Below are 21,345 nucleotides of genomic sequence, written 5' to 3' on the forward strand. Positions count from 1 at the left end.
ATTATTAATTTTCTTTCACACACAATTATTTAATAATATTTATTCACTATGGATTTTGATGAACATTTTAAAATAATATAAACAACTATTAATTTCCTTCACTTTTCAAATCGGTATAGAAAGAAAAATAAAAATAAATGCTGGTACTCAACAATGAATGTATGTATATTCTATTCTTTTTCCTTATAAAGTCAGAGTCTAGTAAAAACTGAGGCCACCAACTTCCAGTTCATTGAAAACATCGGATTTGTCTTTGTCAAGTAATGTCCGATGTCGTATACTCCAAACAACCGAACCGACTACTGTAAATTCCGATCAAACACTTACTTTGGATTCTTTTGAATAAATATACATCGAACAATGGTTTGATCCTATTGGAAACGCAGCAAGACTCCTCTTTCCTGAGATCCGTAAGATTTCTATCGATGATTTCAATTCTTGCACAAAATTATGTAGTTTTTCAGTAATTTGGACACTGTTTTTGGTTCTTTCTTTTTGAGATTTTTATGTACTTCAGATATTAAAGAACCAATTTTTATTTCTTAGTATAATATCTATGATGTTGGATGATAAAAACCTCACAAGTAGAGTTATGTTATGTAGGGATAGTATTAAGAGTACTAAATTGGAAACCCTGTGCTTTTGCTCCTCTTGTCTAGAGAATTACTACTTACTTACATTGACCTTTACCTACTAAAATTGCAAAGAAAGCACATTTACTCATTTTATTGTTTATCTTCTTACTTGTATGTATAAGGATGTTTGGCATTCAAATAAGAAGTTGTTATGCCAAGGAGATTCAATCACTTATATATGTGGAAAAGAAGTTTCCCTATCTACATAGTGTAATTTTTGACCCCCCTCTTTTGTCGTCTTTATCTAAGTGCTTGCATAATTAGGGTAATCAAGAGCCTATGATAATTACTTACACTTGATCATATTTCTCAAACCAAAATATGTTTTTTAATATGAGGGTAGTCAATAACCTCTTCATCTACATCACTATTCATGACAATGAGCATTATCTTCTTTCATTGTTTCCATGTCATCTGAAATCTGGATGAACAATTCTAGGTCAATCATGGCGATAAAAGGAAATCCAGGAGATAACAGAAGCAGAGGCCCTGCGTCAATATTTATTGTAGCTGGTCTTTGTTGTTTTTTCTATCTTATAGGAGTCTGGCAAAGAGGTGGTTTCGTGAAGGGGGACAGCAAAGCTCTTCAGATAACAAAAAGGGCAGAGGACTGCAGCATTCTCTCCAATCTAGAGTATGAAACTCATCACGGCGATCAACACGGTCTGGTTGATGATCCCAAACTGAAAATCAAGCAGTTTGAACCTTGTGGTGAGCAATATGTTGATTATACACCGTGTCATGATCAAATGCGAGCAATGACATTTCCTAGAGAAAATATGAACTATAGGGAGAGACATTGTCCTCCAGAAGAAGAGAAGCTGCATTGTCTTATTCCAGCGCCAAAAGGCTATATAACTCCTTTTCCATGGCCGAAGAGTCGTGACTATGTACCTTATGCAAATGCACCACATAAAAGTTTAACAGTTGAGAAGGCAGTGCAAAACTGGGTACAGCATGAAGGTGATATACTTAGATTTCCAGGTGGTGGAACTCAGTTCCCACATGGGGCAGATGTGTATATTGACCAGCTTGCTTCTGTGATACCAATTGGAAATGGCACAGTTCGAACAGCATTGGATACGGGATGTGGGGTGAGTAGAAATTTGTAAAAGCTTGCCAATATATTTTGTTCTTTTTATGAAGTAATTTCACTAGAAGGCACCAAGGAGATACAGGGTTACAAAAATACATATGTTAGCTCCATTACGAGAATAGGCTATGCTATGACTAGGCAACAAAATAGATTATGTAGACATCTAGCTTTAAGGGAGATTCCTAGTTACTACTTGAAATTAATATATACTGATCGTCATACAAGCCGTCTTAACTGCTGTGATAATCTTAATGCACTTAGTCTCGCTGCAGATATTTAACTGCTGCTTTTTCTTTGCACTATCTATCTGGTAGTTGTACTCCTTTTCGATGAGTGCTTTAACTTCTCAATGTTAGTCGAGATCAATTTTCATGAAAGCCGGTAGTTTGCATAATTATCTTGGTTTCCTCCTCTTCTTTTTGTGAGGTTAAAGCTTTTACCTTTGTTGTTGTTGCCATTATAAATGATGTATGTTTCTCTTCATCAAAAAAAAAAAAATGATTGTTTCTATCCAAATTCAATCTCTATATGTTTGATGAATGGAATATGCCATCTTAGGTTGCTAGTTGGGGTGCATACCTTTTTAAGAAAAACGTTATAGCCATGTCATTCGCACCAAGAGACTCACATGAAGCTCAAGTCCAATTTGCTTTGGAAAGAGGCGTACCAGCAGTTATTGGTGTACTTGGAACCATAAAATTGCCATTTCCATCAAGGGCCTTTGATATGGCTCATTGTTCACGTTGTTTGATTCCATGGACTGCAAACCGTAAGCATCTCTTCTTTTTTCTGGATCTTGTTGTTCTTTCGATCTTTTAATCTAACTAGAAATCTGACTGGTGTAGGGGATTGCTCCGCTTGAGAGATCCCCACCTATCTTATTGGATATTATGTGCTTTTGTTTAGCATTCACAGCTCTTCTTTTGGTGTATATATGATACCCTGGTGATACCAACTAATTCAGATTAAGACTTAGTTTTGCTGTAACATTTTCATTAGATCTGGTATTTGTGGGATTTTTTCTGTTTGGTGAAAGACTTGTATGTTAGCCTAGGGTAAATATTATATTTGGAGAACCTCTACTTACAAATAATTTAATGTGATAACAAAATAGACCCGAATAGAATGCAATAGATATGCAGTATTCATATAGCTGACTCCAACTAATTGAGATTATCCAGAACAAGTTTGCTGATTGATATGATACCTTGGCTTTGGGAGCAGAAATTGTAAGAAAATTAATCAACTTAGACCAAATTATTACCCAAAAGATATTCCTCTACAAGCTTTTATTTGGCAAAATTATCCTGTATTTATGGTACATGATCTCCTGGTAATTCAGCAAGCATTCTCTAGTACCAATTGCCAACCAAGGATAATCCTAGATTGATTTTTCATTTCCGTTTTGGATTGAAAAATGATTCCCACTTGAAACTTTCAAATGAAAACTGTCCTATGCTAGTAAGCCTAATATGTTCCCTTAGTTAAAGAATACACCTTCTTTAGTCTCATTTATAAACATTGCAAGTGAAAATAAGATATTTTACTCGTCATATTTATACTTGTATGTGCATCTAAACATACATGATTCATGTACCAAGTCAAATGCTTTAGTATTGTGCAACATGCAAAACATGTCTTCATTTTTCTTTCTTTGGGTCCCCCCCTGGTGTTAGAGAAAGAACTTTAGGAATAAGGCACGTCTCTTTTGTTTTGGTAAGTGTTATTCAGAAAGAGGATAGTGCATGTGCAGGCCCATGAGGACTGGATATTTAATCTATTGGCTGTTTCTGTATTTTGAAATTTTTTTAGTTACGTTCTTCCTTCAGTTATTTCTTATTATTTTCTGAAAACTTCTGAATTTCTCTTTTTAGGTGGACTGTACATGATGGAAGTGGATCGAGTTCTCAGACCAGGGGGGTATTGGATACTTTCAGGTCCTCCCATCAGCTGGCAGACTAATTATAAGGCTTGGCAACTACCTAAAGAGGAGCTGGAGGAGGAACAAAGAATGATTGAAGAGATAGCTAAGCTTCTCTGCTGGGAAAAGAAGTACGAGAAAGGTGAGATAGCTATATGGAGAAAACGTGTTAACTCCGAGTACTGCAGTGAACGAGATTCCCGTGTAACTCTATGTGACCTCTCGAATTCAGAAAATGTCTGGTAACTCCTTGCACCTTATAATGTTACTCATCCAAACATTTCAGTTGTCAAATGGCCGAATAATTAGGGTTTTCTTCTCCTTTATTGTGTTATTCAATGGATGTACAAAGCTGTAATTGGCAAGTATAATATCAGTTATAGAAGATTGCTTTTATGATTTTTTCCAGTCTCTTTAGTTCACGTATCTGCCCTTAAGACTTTGAGTGGCAGAGGTAATTGATTACATTGCAATAGTCAAAGGGAATACTAATTTCTGTCTGACAAATGAGTTTCTTGTAATATATGTATCCTTCTTTTTTGTTGCCGTGTCCTCTGTCTTTTTTCTTCTATGGCCAAGCATGTTACATACCTACAAGCACTTGATGTTCCATGCTGAAAGCAGTCCCTTCCCTTCTTTTAGCGATTATGATATGTTGAAAACCACAAAGTGGGGTAAATAGCCTCTTGTGAAATATGTGTACGACACTGCTTCATTAGAAGTACTGAATAGCATTACCTTTTGAAAATAAAAGGGGATCTGGGGATTTTGAGTTCTCTACAACTTTGGTGATAAAGTTTTTGATTTCCATCTGATTACATGATATTAAGCCAAAAGATTGCTATAGGTATAAGAAGATGGAGGCATGTGTAACTCCGTATCCTGAAACAATCAATTCGGAGCAAGTTTCTGGTGGAGAGCTCAAGCCATTTCCGGAGAGACTTAATGCTATTCCTCCAAGAATAGCAAGTGGATCTCTTACTGGAGTCTCTGTTGAATCATTCCAGGAGGACAACAAGTCATGGAAGAAGCATGTGAAAGCTTATAAGAGAGTTAACAAGCTCCTTGACACTAGGAGGTATCGCAGTGTACTGGATATGAATGCTGGCCTAGGAAGTTTTGCTGCAGCTCTAGAATCATCTAAGCTATGGGTCATGAATGTTGTGCCAACTATAGCTGAAAGGGACACTCTTGCTGTAATATATGATCGAGGCCTGATTGGCATATACCATGACTGGTAATTATATGAAGCTCCCTCATATTTTCTCATTGCTCTGTCGCATCAATTCCTCCTTTGTATTATTTTTTCTGGACAGTAAGTTGTATAAGAATAAGTAAAGATAAAAATGTTGTGGAAACAGGAGTATGTTACAATTCATTTGTCCGACAGTTTAAGTTTATTTTGAGAGATGATTCCTTTTCTCTGTCTTTCTATTTTGTTGGAGTTGCCTCAGATCCTGTGCTAGTTTAAATTCTTAGACATGCTTAGCATAGCTTAAAGTTGTTAAATAATGATAACTAATTTTTCGCTTCTGATATGTTCCCCTCTCACTTATCATTGAAACAAAGCCCTTGAATCTTCCAGTTTAGTGATAGTGTAATTGCATTTTCTTTTTATTTTACTCGGTGAGTAGTTGCTGCTTCTTGATACATGACATATAGGAGGATGCATCTTCATTGCATGTCCCACAAATATAAACATAAAAATTTATATTGAAGATAGGATACTGTAAGGACCTGTTGAACTCAGAATGGATAGAGCTATATATTTGTAAGGCCAAGTCAAGCTGACAAAAGCAGAACAAAGATAACAAAAGCTCATCCAGCACTTGATTGAACCTTTTACTTCATAACAGTAATCAGTACATGCCCTTTGTAGTGATTTTGAGACGAGAGGAATAGATCTGTCCAGGATGGGGAAGACTTCAGATGCAACCAGCTTTTCATATTCATATACCTGTGTAGTTTCTCTCAGGACCATATGAAAGGGAATTGGTCTAGTTTGACCTTTACTCATTATCACTACTCTATATAGTCCTTTCTTATAACATTGAAGATATTATTTCTACTCTCTGTGTTGCATGTCTCGGCATTCTCAGTTGACATTAATAGTGTTAGAGGACTGCAGTTTCTATGTCTTGCAGCCTTTCTGAATCCCCCTCTTGCATATGCATCATAGGTAGCTTGAGGTTTTACCTAATAGGGAGATTGGCATGATTTCTTGTGTTTGTGATGCTAAAATTGCAACAGTATGAGCCAACCCTTCTCTGTTGGTGCTGATGTTCTTAATTCTTTTATGTTTTTTTTTTACGAATAGGGGGGATTTTGGTATCATGTGAATTTGCTATCTTGATCTTTCCTCTCTTATTGTTAGTTCATCTTTTTTCCAACTTTCAAATTCAGGTGTGAAGCCTTCTCTACCTACCCTCGGACATATGACTTTATTCATGCAAATGGGATCTTCAGCTTATACAAGGACAAGTAAGTTCTTCAGACTCCACTTAATCTGTAGAATCTAGGACATTGCAATTTAGCATCTGCCAATAGTCTGTCATGGAGACAACTCCTTGCGGTAGGAGGGCACCATATATATAGAAAATAGATGATACAGTTCTATTTTTTTTAAATTTTTTTTGTGTGCGTGTGTGTGGGGCATACATCTAATTGACGTGCACATAGAGTTTGACCTTGTTAAACTTTTTGATCATGCCACTGCTGCTATTGCATCTGAGTTGCTTTACTTGCAGATGTAATACCGAAGACATTCTACTAGAGATGGACAGGATTCTTAGACCAGAAGGCGCAGTTATTTTCCGAGATGATGCAGATATTCTTGGCCGAGTAAAAAGAATTGTATCTGGTATGAGGTGGAAAACAAAAATGGTAGATCATGAGGATGGTCCTCTTATCTCTAAAAAGGTATTGTTTGCTGTCAAAAGATACTGGGTTGTTGGAGATAACAACTCAACCATCTTACGGTGAATGGTATGACAAAGCAGCTTATTTGGCAGATAGTTAGCTATCTGGTTCTTGGCCAGAGTTAGTATTATTCTTTTCCTGCGGGAGTTCAGAGTAGACAACAACAAGCAGCGATCTTTGCTGTTTCTCATGGTATCTTTTTTTATTCTTCTTACTTAGAGGTTGCAGGTAAGAAAAGTTTTTAGATCTCTTATGCCTCATTGGATGTCTATTAAAGGGCTTCATTTTGATCTCCTTGTGTAGTATTGTTATCATCACTAAATTCTTTTCTTGTTTTGCTATATACCATGAATTATAACAGTTCATAAATTCCAGCTGAGCAGAATGAGTTATGGTTGGGGATCTGCTTACTTTCTAATGTCCTATTCTACGGGAATATCTTAACTAATTGAAGCAGTTTATTACAGAACTAGACGTGGTCATAGCACAACATCTAGGAAAACACTGAAATTAGCTGATTACAAAATGGAGGTTTATAGGAAGATGGTATTTAGTAAATGTAATCACACCCTGGCAGATTACTCTCATTGTTGAAACAGTTGACTTTAGCCAAATGATTTTCTGAATAAGATTTAATTTAGATTTTTTATATAATACTCCAAATATCTTAATGAAATCTGGTAGCTTTTCAAGTCTATGAGTGTTTCACTAACTGAAAGAAGTGGAACTCAACAAATAGCTCTAGATATGCAACCGTCTCTCCATTTTGTGTTGCTGTACTTGGTAATCCAACTAGTCATGTACCTGACAAGATCTCCAAAATCAGTCTGTAAAATTGAAACGTCTAACCATCTGCGGGGCAGGCAAATCATTCAATACTGAATTTTGTAAAGGCATCGAAATTCATTATGGTGTGGATCGTGTTATCTTGAGTCCCTACCTTTTGGGGGCTCACTTGGATGAGTGGTGGACCTTTGTCTTTGTTTTTGAGTTTTCTATTGAACCTCTTGTTATCTGATGCCTAGCTATCCTCATAAGCCGTTGCATTTATTCTATGTAATTAATATGTATTCTTCATGTGGATGTATTGACTGTCAAAAACTGCTAACTGTTAGGTATAGAATGGAAGATCTATTTAGTTGAAAGAACATCTGAGGTACTGTAAAGTCTCTGTGATTTATCGTGTTAGATTTGGTGAGAGATTACAAGGCTGTCAATATTAGGCTTCTCTAAACACGTAGGATCCACCACCTTAAAGCTAAAGGACCCCCCATCCCCACCCCCACCCCCAACAAAACACAAAACCTCTGCACTGTTCCCTTGTGATTCCATGAAAAGCCAATATTATAAAGGAGTGCATAAAGAACCTACAGAAAACAAAACTTCTTCAATCAAAATTTCATCTTTTTGACATAAGCCTCCCTTCTGATATTTTGACACCTTTGTGTATGTTGCTTACCTGCTTTCCATGAATCCTTTTGATTGATACCTTTGAAGATATTAATACAAACAACTCCTCTCGAACTATAGTTTCTTATAGTTCAAAATTTCTTTAACTCTCCAGAAGTAAAAATCATATTTGTTTCCATGTCAGCCGATGATAATGCAACCGGTCTTCGTGTTGCATCATTTTCCTGTTACCTCAGCAACCCTGAAGAGAGCTTTGTACACAAACTTCATGGGGTTGCAGTTGAGCCTGCTTTTAGTTCACCCCCCGAGACACCATTTTCTGTTACTAAAGTAAATGCTGCCAAGGTAGCTACTGCAAAGCCATCCTTAAACAGCACCAGAGATAACCTTGCCAATCTTCGTGTGGAGTCTTTCTCTTCTTATCTCAAAACCGGGGAAGACAACTTTGCGTTTAAGGCTTCAGGAGCTCCAGTTCGAGATCCTACTATTTCTTTTGTATTTCCTCAACAGCCTCCGTTTCATAATGCAAAGCAACTGGAACAAATCAAGTCCAAAGACGGGGAGATTAGCATATTTGGTGCTGACAAGTACTTCAACATGCAACTGGATTATGGAGCTGCCTCTCCAGCTGGGGTGAGGTACAGGGGGAGACTAAATGAAGGAACAGTAGATGTGCCCCATGTGAAGCAGAATTCCCAGTCAGGAACTCCTAGCATTTGTTCTGAGTCAAGCAGCTGGAATAGCCAAAATGTCCTGTTACAGAATCTTCGGCGAACTGTAGTGTATCCGACAAAGCAGAAGAAGATGACAAGAATGAGATTTTTGCCTACTTTCAGCTGTCAAGGCCCTTGTTTGGACAAGAAAGCAGTCTATGTGAATGAGAGTATAGTACTTGGATTTTCCCAGCCAGGATCAAAGCATGGATTAAGAAGTCCTTTTGCCTTGAGTTCTGGCTCTTGTGGAACAGAGGTTCAAACACACTGGGATGATCATAATCTAAGCATTGAAGACCAAAGAAAGTCACTGGAAGTGTTTGGGTCTGGCAAAATGGGAAAAGGAGATATAGCAGTGAACTTAGAGAGGAAACTATCTATGTTAACCTGGGACGCCATTCCCAAGGTCCAAAACCTCCCTACAACCACCAATGGAAGCAGCACGGCCTGTGATGACATGGCTAGTGATGCTAGCTCTGATTTATTTGAAATTGAGAATATATCCAGCAGTGAATATGGACTTGAGAATACACAAACATTAGGTGATTATAGCAGCTGTATCTCTCCAACAACTCAGTATGATGCACCAAGTGAGGCCAGCATTGAGTGGAGCGTTGTCACAGCCAGTGCTGCTGATTACTTGTCGGTTATCTCAGATTATGATGAGAAGAACTTTGGCTTTGGTGGTTACACATATTCAAGAAACACAGCCAATAAAACCACCAAAACCAAGAACCCTGCAGGCAAAGAGGTGCAAAAAACTTACCCCAGTACTGGGCTTTTAGGTTGCAAGACCCAAAAAGCAGTAAATGTGGCTGAAACTGTGCATAAGGCAAAACAAAGATGAATTTTTCAGTAAAATTGTGAGAATAATATTTTCTTATTATAAAAAAAGCTGTACTTTGTACAATCATAGCTTAATCACTATCTTCTTGTCTTCAATAAAAGAAAAGGTTTGTATTATTATAGCTAATTTGTCTTCCTCTCAACTGCTATTCAGCTCCTACTCATCAGTAAGTGTCTCTTTATGTCAAGAAAAGCCTCAACACCCTTCATATATTAAAATCATATAGTTTTAAAGCACAGGTTAATTTAAAACCACAAAAATATGTAACCAAGGCCACCCTTGTCTGAAGAAAAAAGATAACATTATTATTTTTGTTTGTTTTATGTTTCTCCCTGATATTCCATAGTTATTATTATTTGAGCATCTCATCTGTATATCTTGAAACAAAGCTACTTTCCAAAAGACATGTTTGCCTCACTTTAGAGTCATCAAATCCAAATATCAGACTAGGCATGCACCCATTTTTCAACCCTGAAAGGCCCTACTTCAACAGAATTTTGCTTCAAATAGAGATACACATTTGGAATTTAAACGTATGCCCTCAAGTGATGTTGTCTGCCTTGTTCCTTGGCGACTGTTTGCTAGGTAAAAAGTAATTCAAAGTCGTAGGAAATCAAAATTGGTTAGAATCTGGTATTTAATTCATGTCTAGATAGGATTTATAGTAAAAAAAAAAAAAAGAGTAACTACGTTTTCCGGTTTATCGTTTTATGCACAATTATAACTAGGAGTGTTTTTACCTATTTTCATAAAGATTATCCAAAGATTTATGATTTTATAAATAAAGTATTCGCTATCATGTTGAAATGTTTTTCTTGTATGTCCGACCAAGTTGGTTGGACCCATTTGCTACACCAAAATTAATTAGAAAATTCCACTTGAACTGTTTTATATGTAGCAGGTGTACTTCCCAAGTTTATCAAACTATTTTATCCAAATATAAGAGTTTGTTGAGCTCCTATCTAATATTTATTATTCCACAATTTGAATAGTTTGTAATTGAAATTGCGGGTCAATTCTGTCAAAATATAAAATAAATAAATAAATAATTAAAAATACATTTTATTTTTAACAACTTAAGCTTTCATATTAGATTATTACTCACTTTTACTTTCTATAAAAGCAGGTAATTAAGAGATCATATATAAATTCTAATCTCACTATTTATTTATTTATTTATTTTTAAAAAAAGATCACATAAGTTGATCATAAAAAAAACGCAGGTAAGGAAGCGTGTTTAAATATAGGGAAAAGGCACAAGTAGCTCGTAGGCCTACACTATAGTCGAAATCTCAAAGACACACCTTAATTAAACTAAGGTCCTATTACCCTCTGAACTCATTTGTTTTGTAATTTTATACACCTTTTGGCTTACGTGACACACTTCGTGACTCCACAGTTGAGGCGCGTGGGAGATGTTCGGATACCATGTAAGCTAAAAAGGTGTACAAAATTAAAAAAAAAAAAGAGTTCAGGGGTAATATGACCTTAGTTTAGTTAAGAGTATCTATGAGATTTCAGTCATAGTCTAGATGGGTACTGTGCCTTATTCCTTAAATATAATACTACAATTTAGTAACTAAAAATTGGTACTACTATTTTTTTTTTTAATAACTTAAGGTATTTAGATGAGATAAAATATTGAGATGATCATATACTCCCTTAGACTCAAGTCTCAACTATGCAAATATTGTACTACTATAATTTAAGCAAAATCATTTCAAGTCACTACGATTTTGCATCAGAATCTCCCCAATAGGATAAGCTTTGGAAAAACATCAAATATATGTCATTAAATAATCATTTTATAGTGGCTTCCATTGTCCCATTTGAGAACACAAAAAGGAAACTGACATTATTTAGCTCGTCGACATGGTGGGAATGTATAACGTGCTGATCAATCTGTTAACGACTCCAAACTGTAGAAACAGATAGGTCTTGATGCTATAGGGGGTGAGTAGAATTATATATATATATTATATTATTAAGTAGGAGTTCAATAATTGGAAGAATCAAAAGGAAATGTCAATCAGCTGACATAACCACATGACAGTCATGCTTCCATGTATCCGATGTAATTTCACGAGTGAAATTTAAGAAGGATATGATGTGTAGTTATGTACATAGTTTTATTTTATCTTATAAAGGTAAAGAAACTGTTTTTCATAGATTCTCAGCTCATATCACATTTACAAGACTGAATTATGTACTCATCCTATCACTAGGACGAAATTCATTAATCCTCTATTTGAAGGTGAATATAAGGAGAGTATTATAAACTCATCTGAACTCATTATATTTCAATCAAATTATATAAAAAATAAATATCTAAAATTATGTGTTCTAAACTGGCCAACTCTAGACTTTAAAGTCGTCTCTATCTCTATCTCTAGTCTCATTTTCATAAAACAGTGTGCTGGGCTGCAAAATTGGTGTGCAATAAACTAAACTATGATTTTTCTTTGAACTAATTATCAAACCATCGTCTATTGTGACGCATAGATACAATATCATCGATTTCAAATATAATAAATGACAAAAAATTTGACGAAAATTTTGCCTTCGCATATATCAGGCTCAATCAAAGACAAATAACATATCGTATTGATAACGGTGTCACGATACAAAATTACAAAGGTCCCCTATTTTAATTATTACAGATTAATAGTGAAGAAGAAAAGCTACATGTCGTGATCGAGTAGTTAGCAATATTATGGAGTCACATGGTTGATATAGGCCTTGATTTAATATAGCAAAAAGTTAGAAACTAAACTAAATATATAGTAGAGTACTATTCAAATAACAAAATATTATGGTATACTATGTGTTAGTTGTTATCTGATAAGATTATTAATTACTCTAAGTTGTTATGACATTGAAAGAAGAATGTTTGGAGGGCCTTCAAAGGAATGTTGGATATCTTCCACCAAATTTGAGGATGGAATTTCTCTAGTACTATTAAATTGGTAGGCCTAGTAATGGGAATGTTTTCTTCAATATGGACCAATTGGAGTTGTGTATCAATGTCAATGTAAAAGTTTGAAGATGACCATATTAATATTTAATTAGGACCACTCTTTTTTTATAAACATAAAATTCTATTTACATACTCTAAGCATGGTTGTCAAGAAAAGGACTCACATTAATAGGGAAATAAATCAGTGGACAGGGGTGGGTGGATGCACAATTGCACATTATTGACTTTGTTACAACTTTAGGGGTGTCCTTTCTATCTTTTCCTCATTTGGCTTAAAGTACGTGGAGGAATAGTTATCTCTATAATTACCGGTATTAATATGTATATATAATTTATATCTTGAAAAATTATGTATACTTATACAGTTATACCCAAATCGTACATGTTGTTAGGACATAATAGTGAAATATAGCACATCACATGACATATTGAATTAAATTTTGGGTCATTAACACAAATGCCCCTATTTTGGGTTGTTCCTTAAATTTGTGATCTTCTAAAAGTTAAAATCACTCGATATAAGTTTGTATTTTCGTATCATAATATAACCTAAGTTATGCTTTACAAGGCATAAAAAGTTGTGTTGCTTAGTTCCTATAGAACTTATGCCGGAGATAAAAGTTCTCTAAACTTATGCTGAACGAATTAAATCAGAGATAAGAACTTTGTTCCACAAATTTTCATTAATTGAGCAATATAAGCAAAAGTTAAAGACCATCATATTTGATTTGATAGACAAAAATTAAAGACTACCACCATGCAAAAACTTATTCAATTTCATGAATCACCTATGGTTTATGATCTTGATTGCTTGTTTCGATTAAATCTTCTCGTAAAAGTATTTGAACAATATTTGAAGGGCTTTACAAACAATTGGTGGATCATGGGTCATCTTAGTGAGTCCAACTCATATTTTTGGATAAAAAAGCCTTCTATTTTTTTTGGGCTGATAGCAGAGGAAGCCCACCTATGATGGGTTGGTCCAAAAGGTTATGTTCTGATGAGATGAAATGTTACAAGTAATATTCAAACTTATTACTAACCGTTGACTTTGAAAATTTTCAGTTTCTTTCAAAGACAGAATATTATACGTAGTATTTATTTTTGGCAAAGCGCATATTGGAATTTCACAACCAATATATTTACAATTTTTGTTTTGTAATCCAAGCCTTGCTCAAGTATTACATGTATCAAAAAAAAAAATGTATACTCAACAAACGTGTATTTTTAAATCGTTTTTTTATGGTTATATTAGTTTTTTTTTTATTATTATAGAAGAAATGAATTATCATAATAATAATAACAACATTTACGTTTCAAAAATAAATATCACAATATACAAACTCTATATATATTAATACAAACATAAATCAATGTGTTTCTACAGACAGAAATTGAAAGATTAAAGGCTCAAGTATTACATGTATCAAAAAAAAAATGTATACTCAACAAACGTGTATTTTTAAATCGTTTTTTTATGGTGATATTAGTTTTTATTTATTTTTATTATAGAAGAAATGAATTATCATAATAATAATAACATTTACGTTTCAAAAATAAATATCACAATATACAAACTATATATATATTAATACAAACATAAATCAATGTGTTTCTACAGACAGAAATTGAAAGATTAAAGTGAAGTAGTCAGGCTCAAGCTCAACACGGACAGAGTCCTAAGACGCCCGCGCCACTTTCCAAAGAGAGAAACCTGAGGGTTTTAACCCATTTTAGGGTTTAAGACCTCATAAGAAACAAGGGATAGCACCGTGCAGCAGCTATCTCCAAAGAAAAAAGAAAAGAAAGATGGGTGCAGAAGCCAAAAAGCAGAAAATGGCAGAAGAGGAAATCGGCATTGATGGGAAGCTGGTTGTTTCTGTTGAGAAACTGCAAGAGATTCAAGACGAACTCGAGAAGGTACACCTATTTTTCTCACTGAGAGAAAACTTCTTCTACTTTCTATGCGTTTGTATCAGTTGCTTGTTACTTAGATTTTTACCTCAAACTTTGACTAATTGCTGTGTTTCCCTTTTGGTTGGAGCCTACTTATATAATTAAGATAAGTTCAAATAAAAAAATTGCAACTATGGAATAAGATGTAAACTTAAGAACCGGAAAGACTTCAAAGATTTGGGTTGATAAAGGTGAAAGGGAAAGGAAGAAATGTAGAAAAGAGTTGGGTTGTCTTTTTCCAGAGGACAACAAAATTTACTACTGCCCCTGCCCCAATTTATGTGTCAATTTTCGTTTTTCGAGAGTCAAACTGTTTAAGTATGACCGAAAATTTGCGTGTGGAATCTTCAATTATTTTGAAATGAAATTTATATATTTGTAAACTACTTATAAAAGGTACTATAAGTCACAATAATTAAAAGATATATGAAAAATTTACGGTCAAAGATAGGCTTGTTTGTATCTCAAAATCCGAGAAGTGCCACATAAATTGAGACGGAGCGAGTAGTAAATATTTCAAAAGAATAGTAAAACCTATGTTTCTATATTTTGACTTGAGGATCCCAAGGGTTTAGAATTGCCTTTAATTTTGTAATTGTTGCATACTCCGAGCTATTGATGGGAGAGATGGTTCGGGTAATTGGACCAAGCAAGGGGAGATGGTTCTTATGTGGTTACCCTCGAGCTTTTGTGTTGCTTGGGTTTTTCTGTCTTGTGGACCATTGCAAAACTAGAAACATGAAAAGTTTGGCTTAGACTTGGGGTGAAAAGGGGGCAGTGGGAAGGGGTTAATTTTGAAGTTCAAGTAATATTGTCATTGAAGAGATAATCAGAGCAAATTAAATAAAGAAAATACATCAAAAATAAACAAGAAAACTTGCTGTGAGTGGGGGGAATGTGTCAAAGAATCATCACCTCTTGCTTGAGATTGAAAGACTGTAACACCCATTCTTCTGTTTGTCATTTCCTTTTAATCAATTGTGAAATGAGAAAAACAGTTGTGTAAAGTTGTAGGCAAATCAAAGACTCATGACCGGCTCCAATGATGGTCCTTTTAGTTCAAAGGAAAAGCTCAACATAAAATGATTTAGGTAGCGGCAGTGAGGTTTGTACAAAGTAAGATAGCCGCTGCAGTTTCAATCTCTCTAATAAGTTTCGATTTTCCATCTATGAAGTTTACTGGTAGTGGCTCTTGTTTTGCTACCAAGCTTACAATAGGGTGTAAGGAAGATATCAGGTATATTAATATACATGGATAGATGGTACATCAGTTGTGATGGCTTTCAAATGTCTTTTGTCCTGTTAGTGGTCGTTTTGTGGCTTGTCCCATGTTTCTTGTTTTCTTTTGTATTATTCCCTCACCTCTTCAGTTGTGTTAGTGTTGTGTTTCTTCGGGCTTGGCGTGCATCACTTAGATTTGAATCCACAAGTCCTTACGATACATGGTTGGATGCCATAGAGGTGGTTGTGTTCATAAGAGTAAGAAATGAGAACTATTTTTCTGTCATGTTTGTACCTATGGCGCTATTTCTTGATGAACGGGATGGATGTCAAGTGTCAATAAAACAGATGGTATAGCGATGGGCCGATCCTAGGGAGATGATTTTCAATTTTTGGATGTGCCAGGCAAATTTCCGCTATTCTTTTGGTCCGGTTGTTTTGATGTATTGCGGGGAAAATGCTATACTAGAAACTACGAAGTTTTAGGGCGAGAATCCCAGCGAACTGGCATTAAGAATTCAGTGCTCAAGTAATATATTAAAAGAGATAGTTGAAGCAAAATAGTATAGGAAAAACGTGGAGAAGTGATCAAGAAATCTTTGTCAGTATGTTAGTTCACAGTGTGTTTATATGAGTTGGTTTTGTCTCGTCATTCTGTAATAGTGAGAGTGCATATTGTTATTCTGGATCATAGCTTCAACACGACGTGCTGTATTGTTCCATTTTGGTCCTTGTCCCCTCTGGATGTGTGGGAGACTCTTCATATTGTTAATATAGTTGTGGAATGGATGCTCTCGGAGATTTGTTTCTGACAGTCTTCAACAATCAAACATTGACTTTTATCTTCTGTGGGAGGTACTGGGTTTTCAAGTACTCGTTCCGCACAAGTGGTGAGTGATTGTACAATTGACTGAATCTGATGAGGTTTGGTGTGTCATGTGAATGATTAATTTAAAAACTTTTGCTAGTAGCTTTCCTTTTGATGCTTGGTACTGATGGTATATTTTTTTCTTCTTTGTTTTACATTTTTACTAATTACTAATGCTGTAACAATTTTCACTAGCAGATTAATGAGAAAGCAAGTGATGAAGTGTTGGAAATTGAACAAAAGTACAGTCATGTCCGCCGACCAGTCTATGATAGGCGTAATGATATTATTAAAGCTATTCCTGACTTCTGGCTGACTGCCGTAAGTGATCCAACCTGATTTTCTCTATGTTACTGAAATTTTGAAGTGCTTCTCATCTATGACTTGTGTCATTTTTTTGCAGTTCTTGAGTCATCCTGTTCTTGGGGAACTTCTAACTGAAGAGGACCATAAGGTTTGGTGTACATTAGAAAATATAAAGTAGACAATTGTCAAATCTTCCACTACATTGCTTTTCCCAGCTTTGGCCAATGCTGAAATGACAATTTGACTCCCAACTCTTATAATTTTTTGTGTTCTTCATATAGCTATTTGGCTTCTGAATCTAAAGACGTATGTGACTTTCTTCATGCTAGATTTTCAAGTTTCTAAGTTCGGTCGAAGTGGAAGACTCTAAGGATGTGAAATCGGGTTATACGATCACGTTTGTAAGTTCACCCTCCACACAAAGCTAATGTATCTACTATAAATCAACGTAGAGCACTGATGATCATCCTCTTCGTTTTACAGAACTTCAATTCAAATCCTTATTTTGAAAATACAAAGCTCTCGAAGAACTATACCTTTCTTGAAGATGGACCTACAAAAATCACTGCTTCGACAATACAATGGACGGAAGGCAGGGTGAGTTGCCAATTTTCTATTAAGAGCTGTATCACCTGTGGCTTATCAATTTCCTCTCATTAATTATATTCTTTTACTTGTGAAGGGCATTCCTAATGGAGTTGCTCATGAGAAGAAAGGAAACAAGCGATCCCTTGCTGAGGAAAGGTTAGTTTCTTAATGTTTAGTATTTCCATTGGTTTATTTTATCAACAAGACAAGCTCAAGAAGGTCTCTTGATTTTTATTATATATCAGCTATCAACTTTGAAAGTTTCTATAAACTTCAATTAGGTTTTACATACCCTGCTTATCAACTTGCTAGCGGTCACTTATTTTGATTGTATTGGTTGAAACCTTAATTTGCCTTGTTTCTGCTAGGAAACTTTGTTAGCATTCACTACCAATCAGGATTGGATAGGAAGTTGCTGATATTCACATAGTAATGCAGAGCCCAACTTAATTTATACTGTCATTGCAAACATTGCCCAGTTCAACGTGTTTGCATCAAATGTTAAATACCTTGATGAGAACAGGGGCACGAGTTTTATGATTGATGCTGATGATTATTAGTTAATTCAGCTCTGTAGAAACACTTTTAGCAATAGTTTTGCACTGACTGAGTTAGCCCATCAAGTGCATGATGATTCTCATTAGAAGTTAGTTATAAGATGATAAGTGGAAGGATCACATGCTCAGTGGCCTTGAGTTCCCTGGTCTACACTGTAGCACTTGAATAAACATCAGTAGCTGATATTGTATGTCATTCTTGCTCAGTTGATTTCTCCCTTGGGGCTTGTATGTGCAGCTTCTTTAGCTGGTTCAGTGAAGTCAATCAGAAGGACGATGGTGAAGATGACGAGGATGTCTTTCTGGAGATTCAAGATGAAGTAATGTCTTTATCTTGTGTCCATTACTTGACTGAGATTTTTATTTCTTATTTAGTTCAGTGAAGTCCATTACCTTATACGATTTTCACGGATAAGGTATAGTATTTGTAGGAAGATTCCATTTTCCCAACTTATAGTATTTTTCGATAACATATAGTATTTTTATTTCCATTTCCCCCCTCCGTTTTGTAGGTTGCTGAGATAATCAAGGACGACTTGTGGCCAAACCCTCTAACTTATTTTAACAATGTTTGTTCCCTACCATCTTCATTCTTGTTTTCCGTGTTGTACTAATCGTTAAGTCATGGAAGTCGGTTTATTATCTCTGATTGTTTGCCTAATGTTACTTTTTCCAGGATCCTGATGAAGAAGATCTTGAGGAGGACGAAGGTGGTGATGAGGTAAAGATAGTTCATTCTTCATGATTGCAATAGTTGTGATAACATATCTAGACTGTAAGCACATGCATACTTATTTGTTTGCAACTGTAAATATGTCTCTCTTTTTCCCGACAAATGTTACTGGTTTCTTTTTGTGCTTAATTATTTCATTTCATTATTCGATCAATATCTTAATATATGCTTTCTGGCTTAAGTGGCAAATTGTATTTTAGTATCGTTCAGGTGTTGTTCAACTCCCACCGCCACTTGACCGTGTCTTCTTTTAGAGCTTGTTGAGAATTTTCCTCACGCTCTTTAAAAAAGGTGTTAACTTTCAGCATATAGTGTCATTAGTTAGTGAAGGCAATCAAAAGACCGACCATATTTATGCTTATTGGGGAATATGTCTTTGTTTCTGAGAAGAACTGGCTATTGTCCTCAATTTTGCACAAAGGGTTGTTGCTTTTTTTTTTTGTGAGCTATATGATTTTACACTATTGGAGTATGAAAAAAAATGAAATTGCATCAGTGTGAATAGGAAAGCAACTATTCTGTGAATGTCCAAAGCTTTTATTTTGGGTTTATTAGTCTATGATCAAATTAACATAAGGGGTTTATATGAGTTGATTGCCTAAACCAAGGACAATATGTTGTATGATTATGTAGGATTTCTTTTGGTATGACAAGGGGATGAACCTTTTTTTAATAATAACTCTTTCCTTGGACGACGACTCTTTTTTTTAAAATGCCAAACTCAACCTTTGCTATTGTTCTAAAAAATTACAAGATTGAGTTTGGCATACATCTGTTAGACTTTTGATCCATAGAGAAAGGAAGAGAGAATTAAGGATATGATTGATGATAGATGGTGTAAATATGTAATGATGGGAGAGGACGTGGTAGTAAGATTTTCTAGCTTTACACTGGAAATTGTGAGCTTAGTTTCAAAACTAATTTGTCTGTTGCAGTGTTACATGAAAAATATAGCAGATTTATATATTACCATTTACCAGTAGTTAATTATATATTTTTGGTAACAATATAGATTTTTAATTCAATATTCTAGTGCATAGGGAATGCTCCTTTTTGTGGAGACTATGAACTATATTTCAGGATGAAAGGGAGGGATAACTAAACCATTGAGTTCTTTTATTCCTTCATTTCAGAAGTAAAACAGAAATAAAACTGGAGGTTATGTCAACCGTCCAAATCTTAATAGAAAGGAAGGAATGATCATGTTTTCACTTCGGTTTCTAGTTTTACCAAACAACACATGGGTAAGGACACTTGATGTACGAAATGTATAACTAGCGTTCATCTTCCTGGTCCCTACCTTGTTTCTCCTTTCTCTGTTGAAGTAAAAGGATGTATAATGAATGTTCACATACCTGGCCCCCGCCATTTCTCTGCTTTCTCTGTTGAAGTAAAAAACTACTGTAGCAAAGTTATGATGAGGATCCAAAATAATTTGCCTTGTATAATTGACATACATTTAGCTTTAATCTCTTGGATATACACAATAGAGATATCTTGTGGTTTGAGGGAAAGTTAACTGGGTCCTTGTTGAATAGTATTATTTTGATGCTCGTTATGTGATTTGCAGAATATTATATAGACAGAACACATAGTTTATCCCTCTGACCTTGAGGTCAAATCCTTGTGATACACATCTCCAACACGATCAACCCTTTACACACTCAACCTTTTCTAAGCGTGTCTAAAGACGCCAGTGTGGTTGAATAGTTTTTCAAACAAGTGTTTGTCATGCTCCAGTAGGGCCGTGACTCGTGACACTTGTCAAACATTTTTGCCTTGAGGACATATGCACTGTTGATTTTTTTGGGATCAAGAGATATAGTACATGCTAATTTCTTTTCCGTTGTGAATAACATAAAACAACTTTTGTACATGGTTCTTGGGTCGTAGAGCCAAATGAGAGATCATTAGCTTGAACGATATAAGTGGTTTGTGAGTGTCTGTTGACTTCCATTGGTATAACTTGATTTTCTTAATGCAGGAAAAGGACAGTGAAGGCTCAGACGAGGATGATGATGAGTGAATTCTTATACTACCTCTTTTCGAGTTATCATCTCCAAAAGTTTTGTTGAATAGGTTTTGGTGTCTGTAGAGAGGCTTTAAAATGTTGGGAATTTAGGTGAGGTCATGCAATTGCTTACGTAACTCTACATGTTTTTTTGAACTTTGTTGGTTTTATTAAAGTTTAAGCAGCACACCCCCTTTTCATTGATTAATGGCTTAATCATACCGTTGTTTGCAAGGGAGGGATCAATGGAGTGTAACTTGTTCGAGAACTCGAAGATTTTACCTGGCAAATCACTTTATATCTTTATTGATTCTGTTTAAGAGTGAAACATGTGATGATTGTTTCATATCTCTCCTAGTTCATTTTCTTTTCCGTTTTAATTACCAAAGGCATGGTTCTTAGTTCAGGAACTGTTTTTCTTTACAATTTTTCTCTACTTTTGAAACCAAACATAGTCGTGTGAAATTATGTTATACAAAGGTAAGGAATCAGAGGTACAATTAGTGTAACGGCGACACCACATTTGTCTTATGGCTGACATTATTAGATATGGAAACAGCCGCCACCTATTTCTTCTATTTTCCAGA

The 21,345-nt window shown here is 35.2% G+C and overlaps 3 protein-coding genes across 3 annotated transcripts; all 3 read left to right on the forward strand.

Annotated features, from left to right (window-relative positions):
- Positions 1-152: 152 nt before the first annotated feature.
- LOC102602472 (probable methyltransferase PMT2) lies at positions 153-6,963 on the forward strand. The gene is made up of 7 exons (XM_006364542.2): positions 153-410; positions 1,075-1,729; positions 2,290-2,500; positions 3,606-3,894; positions 4,500-4,889; positions 6,056-6,133; positions 6,400-6,963. The coding sequence occupies exons 2-7, from the start codon at positions 1,082-1,084 to the stop codon at positions 6,632-6,634; spliced, it is 1,851 nt and encodes a 616-aa protein (XP_006364604.1). The 5' UTR covers positions 153-410; positions 1,075-1,081; the 3' UTR covers positions 6,635-6,963.
- A 108-nt stretch (positions 6,964-7,071) lies between these two features.
- LOC102602807 (protein PHYTOCHROME KINASE SUBSTRATE 3-like) lies at positions 7,072-9,659 on the forward strand. The gene has a single exon (XM_006364543.2). It carries the CDS (start codon positions 8,159-8,161, stop codon positions 9,539-9,541), a length of 1,383 nt encoding a protein of 460 aa, XP_006364605.1. The 5' UTR covers positions 7,072-8,158; the 3' UTR covers positions 9,542-9,659.
- A 4,487-nt stretch (positions 9,660-14,146) lies between these two features.
- On the forward strand, positions 14,147-21,088 carry LOC102603143 (NAP1-related protein 2). Its single transcript, XM_006364544.2, has 10 exons — positions 14,147-14,438; positions 16,762-16,884; positions 16,967-17,017; positions 17,199-17,270; positions 17,353-17,466; positions 17,552-17,613; positions 18,253-18,334; positions 18,527-18,583; positions 18,691-18,735; positions 20,732-21,088. The coding sequence occupies exons 1-10, from the start codon at positions 14,328-14,330 to the stop codon at positions 20,771-20,773; spliced, it is 759 nt and encodes a 252-aa protein (XP_006364606.1). The 5' UTR covers positions 14,147-14,327; the 3' UTR covers positions 20,774-21,088.
- Positions 21,089-21,345: the final 257 nt, after the last annotated feature.

This window comes from Solanum tuberosum, unplaced genomic scaffold (genome assembly GCF_000226075.1).
Source record: "Solanum tuberosum cultivar DM 1-3 516 R44 unplaced genomic scaffold, SolTub_3.0 scf00497, whole genome shotgun sequence".
NCBI lineage: Eukaryota > Viridiplantae > Streptophyta > Magnoliopsida > Solanales > Solanaceae > Solanum > Solanum tuberosum.

Bases quoted from the DNA above. Each gene is read 5' to 3' on its own strand.
- LOC102602807 (XM_006364543.2), top strand. From the start codon at position 8,159: ATGTCAGCCGATGATAATGCAACCGGTCTTCGTGTTGCATCATTTTCC.
- LOC102603143 (XM_006364544.2), top strand. From the start codon at position 14,328: ATGGGTGCAGAAGCCAAAAAGCAGAAAATGGCAGAAGAGGAAATCGGC. The intron at 17,467-17,551 runs GTGAGTTGCCAA...TTACTTGTGAAG, and splicing joins TACAATGGACGGAAGGCAGG to GGCATTCCTAATGGAGTTGC. The intron at 17,614-18,252 runs GTTAGTTTCTTA...TTGTATGTGCAG, and splicing joins CGATCCCTTGCTGAGGAAAG to CTTCTTTAGCTGGTTCAGTG.
- LOC102602472 (XM_006364542.2), top strand. From the start codon at position 1,082: ATGGCGATAAAAGGAAATCCAGGAGATAACAGAAGCAGAGGCCCTGCG. The intron at 3,895-4,499 runs GTAACTCCTTGC...AGATTGCTATAG, and splicing joins TCGAATTCAGAAAATGTCTG to GTATAAGAAGATGGAGGCAT. The intron at 6,134-6,399 runs GTAAGTTCTTCA...CTTTACTTGCAG, and splicing joins TTCAGCTTATACAAGGACAA to ATGTAATACCGAAGACATTC.